Source organism: Ursus arctos, unplaced genomic scaffold (assembly GCF_023065955.2).
Source record: "Ursus arctos isolate Adak ecotype North America unplaced genomic scaffold, UrsArc2.0 scaffold_15, whole genome shotgun sequence".
NCBI classification, from domain to species: domain Eukaryota; kingdom Metazoa; phylum Chordata; class Mammalia; order Carnivora; family Ursidae; genus Ursus; species Ursus arctos.
This window is the reverse complement of record NW_026622819.1, coordinates 31364448-31377323: the sequence shown is the minus strand read 5'-3', so window position 1 is coordinate 31377323 and position 12876 is coordinate 31364448. Positions and strand designations below refer to the sequence as shown.

Here is a 12876-nt window from a genome sequence, read left to right as displayed (position 1 = left end):
GCCTTCCTACTTGCTTTTACATCACACTAGCCACAGTGGGCTGTGTGGCAGGAAAAGTTTAGATCTCTTTGCTCTCCCCAACAATTATTTCTATTAACCCCTCCCTCTCAGAGTTGTCACCAGCCTGTCTTGATGCCTCTCTTGCCAGTCAGTCCTCCAACAGGTTCATCTCTGTGGTTCACACACATGCATATCGCCCAAGGGAGAAACAACGCTTCCGGAGGGTCTCAGGGAAATTAGAGTTACAGAGGAAAAGCACGTTCAAGTGCCACTGAAGAAATTAACAGATTCCTCACTCCTGTTGCTTGCCTCACTATTATTTGTACAAATAATCATTTTTTAATTTGTATTTACTCTAGGCTAGAAGTGCTTAATGGGCTAGTACTTTCTTTAAAGGGCTCAAGATCACTCGTTTTGCAATTCAGTACTCTGCCCTTTGACCCAACAGTGAGAGCCAGGGCTCTGCTGGTAAATCAGGGACATTTAGCTTGGCTGACCCTGCTAAAACAGTTTTACCAGAAAAGAGGAGAACAAAGATCACAGATGAGAAGAAAGAAATGGGCTTCCGGGGAAAGAAGCCAGGGGAATTGCTTAATTGGCATTGTCCCTGCACAGCCCTAGTCTTAAAGGATAAAGTACAAGACCAGATTCCAGAAGAATCTGGAACCCTCAAGACACTCTGAGATTGTAACAAAGATTTTCTAATAGTGTTTTTTTGTTACTAGATTTAGCCCCCAATGCCACTATTATCCTTCAGATTACCTAAGTATGTAACTAGAGAATGCGTGGTCGTTGAACAAGGTAGGAACCTGTGAGCTAATCAGGAGCTTTCATCTAGGCCCCTGACAGAGAGCAACTTTCTGACAAGCAATTTTGTCTGGCTGCACTCTGGGAATTATCATTTCTTGGAATTTCTCTTTCTTACTCATTTTTGACAGGTATCCTAAAACTGGGACAGTAGAAAACATATTGAGTCAAGAGCAACCTGAGGGGAAGACAGTGGGATTCATTACAAAAATGTGTGTGTGTGTGTGTGTGTGTGTGTGTGTGTGTGTGTGTGTATAAAATGTCCATGTCGTGACATGAGAAATGGCGTTTGCTTCTTACTTCCACTTTGTCAAACTTTATTTACCCAACAAAACATCCTTACTTATTTATATTCCTTCCGGACAAACTGTCCTGGATTTTATTTATTGAATTATGTGGTTATCCTGAAAGCAAGATAAATTTGGAGAACACAGTTTTATAAATATATGTGACTCATAGCTTCTTTTTCAATTTGGGAGCCACCAAAAAACATAAGATAAGAAATCCTTCTACATTACCTACCACTTCCTCCAAAAATTCTCAGAGGTAAATACTGAGGATTAAATTGACCAATGCCCTAATACCTTCTTAACTGCCCAGTGGTCAAAAAGAGGCCCTGTCTTGAAGTTGGAGAGCCTGGAGAATTGCTTATTAGCCTGAAGGACAGGTTAACTAGGACTCATTTAATTTTTCAGAGAATAGAGGGGGAATAGGAATTTATCTTTAGGGGGCTCGGCCCCCAGGGGCTCCGTTGGTTAAGCAACTGCCTTCGGCTCAGGTCATGATCCCAGGGTCCTGGGATTGAACCCTCTTGGGGGGGGGGTCCCTGCTCAGTGGGGAGCCTGCGTCTCCCTGTCCCTGCCATCCCCACTTCCCACCTCCTATCTCGTGTTGTCTCTCTCAAATAAATTTTAAAAATCTTAAAAAAGAAAAAAGGGAGTTTATCCTTACCCTGATTCCACTGGAATCATAAGAAAATCTTTTATTACCCCACATCCAAACCTTGGAGGTTCTGTTCAGGCCTGTGGATGAGGGTAGACAGGCCTATGCACATGGCCATTTTCTAGTCTGTAACATTATACTAAAGATAGATTGAAACCTGACTACAGCAGAAAGGTTTAATTAAGAAATAAAGATGACTAAATATTGAATGACAAATCAAGTTGTACTGTATCTGGAAGATAGTGGGTAGCCAGAAGAAGTTCTTGATCAAGGTAGTAAACTATAAAATCAGTACTTTAGCATGTGATTAAGAGTAGATAAACTGGCAAATCAGACAGTAGGGATGGTTTTCAGACTAAGGAAATATAAGAATAAATGACAGGGCCAATTACTAGTAAGGAGATTGAATCAGTAATCAAAAACCGTGCCAACAAACAAAAGTCCAGGGCCAGAGGGCTTCACTGGTGAATTCTACCAAACATTTAAAGAATGAATACCAATCCTTTCAAACTCCTCCAAAAAATACAGGAAAGAAGGGAACACTTCCAAACTCATTTTATGAAGCCAGAATTACTCTGATACCAAACCCAGAAAGGAAGCCACAAAAAAAGAAAATTACAGACAAATATCCCTGATAAACACAGAGGCAAAAATCTTCAACAAAATATTAGCAAACCAAATTCAAGCACATTTAAAAGATCAGACACCATGATCAAGTGGAATTTATGTCATAATTTAGTTCATGGAGATCTCAATCACCTTTCTCTTCCATATCACACCAACTCATTGCATTGATGACATTACACTGATTGGACCAAATAAGAAAGAAATAGCAGCTAGTCTAGACTTACCAGTAGGACATTTGAATATCAGAGGGTGGGACACAAATCTGACTAAATTCAAGGACCTCAGTGAAATTTTTAGGAAGCCAGTGTCTAGGCATGTCAAGATATTCTATCTAAGGTAAAGAATGGGTTGTTGCATACGGCCCCTTCTTCAACCAAGAAAGGTACAATGCCTACTGGACCTCTTTGGATTTTAGAGGCAACATATTCCTCAACTGGGTATGTTACTCCAGCCCATTTACTGACTGACCCAAAAGCTGCCAGTGCTGAGTGGATCGTAGAATAAGAAAAGGTTCTGCAGCAGATCCGGGCTGCTCTTTGAGCTGCTGTGCTAACCGTATGATCCAGCACATGCAATGGTGTTTGAAGTGTTGCTGGTGGATGGGATGCTGTTTAGAGACTGGCAGCTCCTTACAGGGGAATCCCAGTCTAGGGCCTTAGGATTTGGAACAAAGCCCTGCCATTTTCTGCAGATAACTACTTTCCTTTTGAGAAAGCATTCTTGGCCTGCTAGTAGGCCTTAGTAGAGCCCAAATGCTCAGTCATGGATCACCAAGTTACCATGCAACCTGAGTGCCCATCATTAACTGACACACCAAGCCATAACGTTAGGAGTACACAACAGCACTCCATCGTCAAACAGAAGTGCCCAAGTAGGTCCTAAAGGCACAGGTTACATGAAGAAGTGACCCAAATTATCCTTACTCCAAATACACTGCCATCTCTCTCCCAGTGTTCACCTATGACCTCATGGGGAGTTCCCTATAATCAGTTGACAGAAGAAGAGAAAACTCGGGCCTGGTTTACAGATAGTTCTGTGCAATATGCAGCCACCACATGTAAGTGGACTCGAATTTATACCAGGGGTTTTCTGGATCTACCATTTGCAGATGGTAGATATTGGAACTTCTTAACCTCCACAATCACTGAGACAACTCCTTATAATAAATATATAATATACATATATTTATATCTAGAGAGAGAGAGATAGGTTCTCTTTCTCTGGAGAACCCTAATACACTCTACTTACGTATATACTACTTACATGTGTTACTTTTATACTAGTCACAGGAAAATTGGAATCGCTATATTAATACCAGACAAAGCAGACTTCAACACAAAGAATACATCAGAGATAAAGAGACATTTCATGTCAATAAATGGGTCACGTCATCAAGAGGACTTAATGATCCTAAAAGTTTATGTACCTAATAACAGAGCTTTAAAATAGATGAAGCAAATACTGATAGGATTGAAAGGAGAAATAGATAAATCCAACTTAGAGTTGGAGATGTCAACACTCTCAATAACTGATAGAACAAGCAACATGAACATCGACAAGGTTATAGAAGACTTGAACAAGACTATCAACCAACTTGACCTTATTGATATGTATGGAACACTCCACTGAACAACAGAATACAACTTCCTTTCAAGTGTACATGAATTAGGCACCAGATAGATCATATTCTGGGCCATAAAACAAATCTCTATAAATTGAAAAGGATTGAAATCATATAAAGCAGTTTCTATAACTGCAATGGAACTGAACTAGAAATCAATAACAGAAAGATATCTTGAAATCTCCAAAATATTTAGAAAGTTAAATGTTATTTAATAAAATAAACCAGTGTTTATTAAAGCTCCATATCCTCAAGGTCAAACCTTAGCAGTCCCATTTTCTGGTGCATATACCTCTAGGCCCATTCAAATACATACACACCCATATACACAATATGAATTCGAGGAGCACCAGAACTCCAAAAATCTATTTCAATCTATTTTGAAAGATCAGTTTGAGAAATTAATGATTTTTATATAGCTGAATCTTTTTGAAAAGTTACAGGAATACTGACTTTTTATTTCAGCAACCAAATCTTTTTTTTTTTTTAAAGATTTTATTTATTTACTTGACAGAGAGAGAGAGACAGCCAGCGAGAGAGGGAACACAAGCAGGGGGAGTGGGAGAGGAAGAAACAGGCTTCCTGCAGAGGAGCCTGATGTGGGGCTCGATCCCAGAACTCCGGGATCACGCCCTGAGCCAAAGGCAGATGCTTAACAACTGAGCCACCCAGGCGCCCCATTCAGCAACCAAATCTTATCCTGAATGTTGGCTTATTTTGAATGGGACCAAGTATAGCAAAAACTTTAGAATCTGTTAAGGTCTTATATCAATGAAAAGTGCTACTACCATCTGTAACACATCAGAATGGTGGTTAAGAGTATGATCCAAAGGACTTGGATTTGAATCCTGGTTCCTCCATTTGCTGTGTGAAGTTCACTAAATTTCTTAACTTCTCTATGCCTCCACATCCTCATTTGGAAAATGAAGCTAATTATAATACTTATTCATAGTGTTGTTGAACTGATTAAATGAGTTAATATATAAAACGTGCTCACAGCAGGGACTGGCACTGATAAGCACCATAGAAGTTTTAGGTTTAAATATTAATGTTGCTCTTTTCTGGCATTCAGGTCTTTGCATTCCACATCCCAAGATTGGGTTCCAGTATCCCTTCCCAGAAGTGATCGTACGTCCTAGCCTGAGTTGCTTAGGACCTGTATTAGGCATTTGAAGCACTGCCATGATAACATGAGAGAAAAAAGTCTCCCGCAATATGCAGAGAATATATATCTGGCTCAACAAAGTTACTTTGATGTCTTTGCCTTACTTGCCAAGATTGCAAAAGGGCAAGCTCGTGAGGTAAGATTCCTCACAAACCCACTGAATGAAGCAACAGGTTTGACCATTAAATCACAGCACCTCACGGTCGCTGTCAGGACTAAATGTATCCCCTCAAAATTTGTATGTTGAAACCCTAATCCCCAATGTGATGGCATTTGGAGGTGAAGCCTTTGGGAGGTAATTAGGTTTAGATGAGGTCAGAGGTCATAAGGGTAGAACCCCCATAATGGGGTTGGTGCCCTCTTAAGGAGAGGAAGAGACCAGAACGCCCTTTCTTTCCACCAGGTAAGGGCACAGCAAGAAAGAAGCTGCCGACAAACCAGGAAGAGAGCCTTCCTTACCAGTAAGACACCCAATCTGCCGGGACCTTAGTCTTGGGCTTCCCAGCCTCCAGAACGGTGAGAACTAAATGTTTGTTTGTTTCTTTTTCATTTTTTTAAGTTTACTGATTTATTTTCAATTTATCTCTACATCCAACATGGGGCTCAAACTCACAACCCCAAGACTGAGTCACATGCACTACCAACTGAGCCAGCCAGGCACCTCTAAATGTTTATTGTTTCAGCCACCCAGTCCATGATATTTCGTTCTGGCACCAGAACTGACTAGACAGTCTTGTTCTTTCTCTCAACAAAATGGGAAAGAATGTTCATCATAAGGTCATAATTCCCAGTCTGCATCCAAGGGAGCTGTCAACTCCAGCCACTTCCACTGCTAAAGTAGGAGCAGTGGTCTCTTAATAAACCAGCATCCCAAGATTAGCTTTCCCAGAATGTAGGCTTGTGTGTCAATATAATTTAGATACAGGAATTTCTAAGTTTCTTTCTTAAGTCCTCTGCCTCATTCTCTACTGTGATTCTCAGCAGCAAGCTTCTTCACCCTTAATCAATCCCCCACAGGGACAGTGAGAGGAAACCCCCCATCTTTGCTCAAAAGAAAAAAGAAGAGAAATAGGAAGGACATACTTCCATGGCACAAAGACAAAGCACACCTACTTAACGCCAAGTCAGTATTTCAGAATATCAGCCCCCACAGGTGTAGCAAGAAACCACATCACACAGCCCATCACCCATTACCTCTCCCGTGTCTGGCAAGACACAACTCAAACAACAACCACCCGTCTACAGCACAGAAAAAAAGGCCAGCACTGCAGTGAAACAAGGTGAGAACGACCCTAGGAAGCCATTTCCGGACTAGGTCTTCTGCTAATATGTGACTATAGAAACATGACTGTAAAATGGACATTTTATTGAGCATATACAACCAATGTACCGAGCTAGAGGAAATGCAGCAGCCTGTAAGACAAGTCCTTGCCCTTACCAGTCTCGAGGAAGTTTGGGGGCAAGATCTCCTCAAAGGTGTCTTTCTCTCACATCTAATGAATTCTGTGCACCATGTCCATAGTAAAAAGCCGATCACCATATTTTTAAGAGACTCAAGGTACTTTGGAGGGCTCCTTATCATCATACCAAAGTATTTAATTCCATAGGGCTGTAATCATCCAGTTAGTGGGCTTGTCTAGTTTGACATCACACCCGACCTCAGGAGTTCCTCTTAATGCTCAGTATCTGTGCAGAGAAGAGCTTCCGGACTTGGCGTTCGGTTGGAGACCTTTATTAAATACGGTCATAATGTACTCGTGGGTTGCATTTAGTCTATAAATACACCAATGCCGAGCCTTTCGTGTTCATCACTTTCTCTTGAGGAAGTCTGGGAAACTTTCCTTTGATGAGAAAATTCCATTTCACGGTTACAGAAAATTCCTTGACCTCTCTGTGTTCCTAGCCGACTTGATCGGCTGACTACTACATAATGGACACTCCTTCTGCGACCCATGTGCTTTGTGCCTCAAGTCGCTGCATCTCTGTCCTGAACATCGTTGATCCGCTATGGACCTAAGGCCCCGCCCCCGGATATTCAGTACAAGTCTCGTCTCCTAAAGATGCGTGCAAATAGCAGTGCTAACAGGGCATTCTTTATGTTTGTCCTTTCACAGGAAATTGTCCTCAGCCTGTGAGTCAAAAATAACATTTTATTCTCTTTCCTCTCCTACCCACCTAGTCTCCATCAGCCCGTTTCTTCTCAAACAACAACAGTCTTTCTATCTGGTTTTGTTAACCCTTGGCTTAAAAAAAAGCAAATTTCCCTACGTGATTGATGTTTTTAGTGTAAATCTGGAGCTTTGTCTGACAGGAATAAATAAAAAGAGAAATTGTAAGTGCTTTGGTTGTCACAGCAGGGAGTCCTATCATGCCATCAGCTTTCTTGTCCCCAAATGTGTGAGCTGCCTGAAAGACCAAGGTAATTGAAAGGCATATGCATATCCCTCTGGTTTCTCAGATATTAACGGATATTGCCTCCTGCTGTGGTTGCTTTCTGGCTCGGGGTTCTGAAAGAGAAACAGGTCATTCCATTTCTAGCACAAGGACTGAATACACTTTAGCCCATCAAGAAGGAAAAGTCTCGGTGCGCTGGGAGCTGGCAGGACAAATGCGGCTGCTCGGTTCTGCTAATCCTGTACTAAACATGACTTTCTTTCTCTCATTTCATTTCTTTTCTCTTGCCTGGTCCCTCTCCACCTCTCTCTCCTACCTCAGGAAAAGAGTAGATAGAGTAGGTAACCCTGAACACTTCCGTCATTTCCTACCCACAGTATGTGGCATCTTAGTTTATCTTCAAGTTTAGGATGACCTCTTCCACCAGCTATTAGAAATAATCCAGATGCCTATGGTGGGTTAGTAAGTGAGTGAGTGTGTGGGTGTAAGAAATTTTGGTAGCCATAGAAAGAAAACATAGAGCAGATGATAAGCTATGGAGTTCAAAAATATTCCTTAATATGCATACTTACCTTAACCAAAAGGTAAAGGCACATAACAACCCATTTTAAGGATTGCTGGGTACACCATCTGCCCAGCACCTGTAGTGCTGAGTGACTGCTTAACAACAGAACAGGTTCACAGTTCTCATATGAAGCTGAGATTAGCCATGACCTTTCCACCTGAGAGGGAGAGACCTTGATCAAATTAACCAGTTAGCTGGCTAGTTGCCCGGTAACTCAGAATTCCAGGGGTCGTTTGTCAGATATTTCCGCTTGCCACTCCACACCCCCACTATACCACACCTAAACATAAGAACCTTCCCTCTGTTTCAAGGGATTGCAAGTGTCCCAGATTGTTGGTGGAAGGGAGGGAGAGCAGTCTGGATGGGGTTCGCTAAATCTCATGGCACCGATACGCAGCGTGTCCGTTGGTCAATTATTAAGAAATGTGTGGAGTGTTACAAGAAGAACACTCTCTCCATTTCTTCTTATTTTATTTTTCCCTCCATCCCCCTATGATCCTCTGTTTTGTTTCTTAAGTTTCACGTATGAGTGAAATCATATGATACTAAGGAGGGCATGTGATGTGATGAGCTCTGGGTGTTATATGCAACTGACGAATCACTGAACCCTACCTCTAAAACTAGTAATACACTATATGTTAATTAATTGAATTTAAATAAAATAAAAATTTTTTTAAAAAGACTCTCCGGTGTGATTAGAAGATCTTCCAAAGCAGCTTGTCTGCCCAGGTGACTTGCAGTGTCCCTTTAAATTGTGAGTGATGATTTGTGGGATGTGGCTTGGCTCCCATGCAGCTCCCTGAAGCTAGTGAAGGTTAATGCCCCAGCCAGTTCCCTCCTCCTCCTCTGTCCCCCACTAGGTCCAGGCAACTTTAACATCAACACTTTCTGCCTTCTCCTCCAAGGTTATACCCCACTCTAACCCTGAGGACCCTCACCAGTCCGAGGCAGCAGAAAAGGCCAGCAGGGGAAATTCTCACACTCCCTCCCACATTCTCTATGCAGTCAGTTTTCCTGGTATAAACAGTCCTCCTGGCTTTCCTCAAAGCCTTCTCTTTAGATGCGCAAGAGCTTATTTTCAAAGTTTCAAACATGTTAAAAGACTTAGTGTTGAAAGTTACTTTCTCCTTGCAGACTCACTGCAACGATCCCAATTCTTTTTTAAGCAGCTATGAAGATCTCTGACTAGAGGAAAGGTCAAGTGTAAGAATGTTCAGAAAAGAAAAAAGGCACAAAATTTAATATTTCAAGATGGCATCTCTATACAGCCTCATTCACTGCTCCTTCCTTCTCCACCAAACTCCTCACGAACCCCTTACTCTTCCTTCAATAACTCTGGGAAACTTCTTTCTCAAACCTTAGCTGTCAAATCTGCAAATTTCTTTTTTTCAGACTTCATTTGACCTCTCCTATAGCATTTGATAACGTTGACCATATCCTCTGTCTTAGTTAGGAAAGGAGGGTATTGGTGCATAAGCAGTAGACGTGTAACTCTCTACTAGCTTAAGACAAGAGGAGAAATTATTGGAAAAATACTGATCTCTTCCTCCCAAAGAAATTACTTGTTCAACTCTGTTTTGGGATCTGCGTCTAGGTCTGGCACTTTCAAATCTATCCCCTGACCCAGGGTAGAAATCAACTCCCTAAAAACCTCTAACAAACGCAGTTGGCCTCAAACATTTCTGAACGTTGTTGCTTTCAATCTATTTAAACCTGCCTCCTTGTATTTATTTTATTTTATTTATTTATTTGAGAGAGAGAATGTGAGAAAAAACACAAGCCTGGAGAGAGAGAAGCAGACTCCGCACTGAGCAGGGAACTCGATAGGGGGCTTGATCCCAGGACCCTGGGATCATGACCTGAGCCAAAGGCAGACGCTTAATCGACTGAGCCACCCAGGCATCCCTAAACCTGCCTCCTTGTAACTTCCATATATTCTATCTGAATCTTCACTCAAGGGACAACATGGTATATAAAGCTGTACTTGAATCAGACCTGAGTTTCAGGTAAGAGCACACTGGCACGGCCATTGTGGAAAATAGTATGGAGGTTCCTCAAAAAATTATAAATAAGACTACCATATGATCCAGCAATTCCACTTCTGAGCAAATATCCAAAAGAATTGAAATCAGGATCCTGAAGAAGTATTCATAATACCTAAGATATAGAAACAATCCAAGTGTTCCATGGATGAATAAATAAAGAAGATGTGGTGTATATGTACAATGAAATGTTATTCAGCCTTAGAAAAAAGAGGGAAATCCTGCTATTTGTGACAATATGGATGGACCTTGTGGACACTATGCTAAATGAAAGAAAGCAAACAACAGAAGAAATACTATATAATCTCACTTTTGTGTATAACCTAAAATAGTCAAATTCATAAAGAAGAGAGTAGAATGGTGGCTCCCAGGGGCTGAGGAGAGGGGGGATTTGGGGATGTGATCGTCAAAGAATAGCAAGGTTTAGTTATGCGAGATAACAATACTTTAACATACACTTAACATTGTCTAAGAAGGGGGGTGCCCGCGTGGCTCAGTCAGTTGAGTGCCTGACTCTTGGTTTTGGCTCAGGTCATCATCCCTGGGGGGTCGGATGGAGCCCCACATCAGGCTCTACACTCAGGGTGTACTCAGCACGTAGAGTCTGCTGGAGGTTATCTCCCTCTCCCTTCCCCTCTGCTCCTCCCCCTGCTCACGTGCAAGCACTCTCTCTCTTTAAAATAAATAAACTCTTAAAAATTTTTTTAAGAAGGAAGATCTTATGCTGTGTTCTTACCATAAAAATAAATAAACAGGGGGGCGCCTGGGTGGCTCAGCCGTTAAGCGTCTGCCTTTGGCTCAGGTCATGATCCCAGGATCCTGGGATCGAGCCCCTCATCAGGCTCCCTGCTCGGCAGGAAGCCTGCTTCTCCCTCTCCCACTCCCCCTGCTTGTGTTCCCTCTCTCGCTGTCTCTCTCACACAAAGAAATAAATAAAATCTTAAAATAAATAAGTAAATAAATAACAACAACAATGATAATAAGAGAGGTGGGGGCAAACTTTAGGAGGTGATGGGTATGTTTATACTCTTGATTGATGTATACTTATCCCCAAACTCATCGGAGTTCTATATATTAAATATGTATAGCTTTTTACATGGCAATCATACCTCAGTAAAGTAGTTTAAAAAATAAAAATATATTTAAAAAGAACACATTAGCCACTCTTCGTGGAGTCTTTAAAATTAAACATAATGCAGTTGAAAAAAATTCCAAAGAATAGTATTTTAATGAGATTTTAATCATTGTCATTTTAACTAAGGTTTTGTTGAAGTGTATTTATCAGTACCAGAAAAGTACACAGATATTATTTGTATATGAAAGCATATTTTAAATTCCATTTAAGCCCACTCATATCATCTCCCACAGCTGCTTTTTTGTTTTGATGAAAGATGAATAAGTAATAAATAGAAGGCCAATGTCTCAAATTGATGTACCTGTATGGCCCCCTGAAAAACCCAAGCATGTATTCACACGCGAGAAAACTGTTCTGTCAAATACACAATCTCTCAATAGCTCAGGCATGAACTCATGCTTCCTACAAAAGAAAAGGGGGGAAAGGGGATAAATTGTGGTCCTTGCGCTTGGCATATACTAGAGAAGAGCCCCAGAGAGAAGAAGGGATTGTATTTGTGCTCAAACAAGGCAGAAGGTGCCAGTGACTATAGCACAGTGGTTCTGACAGTTCAGGGGTTCCATGTCCCGATAAGATGTAGGGAGCCCTACATGGGGGGCTGGAGTCACAGGCGGAAGCTGAGATGGCTGCTTGCGATGGATAATTGTATATCTTTTTCCATTCAAGGTCCCCTTTGCATTCAGCTTCCCTGAGGGAAGCCAACCTCTCTCGTCTTACTGTTTTCCTGATGCACCTGTACATGATGCACCTGTACAGCGCGATCCGGCCCATGGGTGGGGTCAATCATACGTTAAACAATCCTAGAGCTGAACGGAGTATTCGAGTTTCTCTGGTCTCAACCTCTAATTTCCAAGATTTAAAAAGTCGAGGTCCAGACAAGTGAGCAATCAGTCCAAGAACACGGTTAGCTCGCGCCCAGGTTCGTGTGCGTTGTTCATCCTGACCTAGTCAGTAGGAAGAGGAGTATCTGGACGCGGGCTCGGCAGAACGGGGCGCCGTGCCGGGCCGGGGGCTGGGAGCTGAGGAGAGACTTCAGGGGCCGGAGCAGGAGGGAGCCTCCACGCGGGCACAGTCGCCTCAAGGGCTCCGTTACGTATGTTTGAACTCAGCCCCAGCGGCTGCGGGATGCAGGGCCGTGTGCTGGTGACAGTGACGTCCTGCCCCCGGCACCTGAGCGCGCCGGCCGCGCACTCGCTCATCGTCTGCTCCACGCCGCCCACTGCCACGCACACGCGAAAGCCGCCTTCCTCGCACTCCGAGGCTTCTCTGCAGACGCATTTGCTGCTCTGGGCTGGAAACAGAAACGACGGAGGCTTAACGCCACGCGGTGGAGGTGGGAGAGTCAAGGCACATGACCTCCAAAATCAAGATGCTTTACGGAGATCTCTAGAAGCTCCTGCCTCGGGGAGGCAACCAACCCCCCTGGGAAAGCAGTAGGACGGGAAAGTGAGGCGTTTTGCTCCACTCAGAATAAGCAGGGTTTGAGGCTGGTCAGGGCAATTGGCCAGACCTACGTGGGCTCCCCAAGTTCTCTGCTGCTCTGTGCTGCTGTCTAGGGAAGCCAGAGACTAAGTGATC

At 42.7% G+C, this 12876-nt stretch overlaps 1 protein-coding gene across 2 annotated transcripts in view; it reads right to left on the bottom strand.

The window, feature by feature from the left end:
- Positions 1-11384: 11384 nt before the first annotated feature.
- C7 (complement C7) overlaps positions 11385-12876 on the bottom strand; it is a 53461-nt gene continuing 51969 nt past the window's right edge. For both annotated transcript variants that reach the window (XM_026506883.4, XM_044387055.3), the window contains one exon: positions 11385-12589. In XM_026506883.4, the coding sequence (XP_026362668.2) occupies positions 12243-12589 (347 nt within the window). In that variant the 3' untranslated portion in view covers positions 11385-12242. The remainder of the gene's footprint in view (positions 12590-12876) is intronic.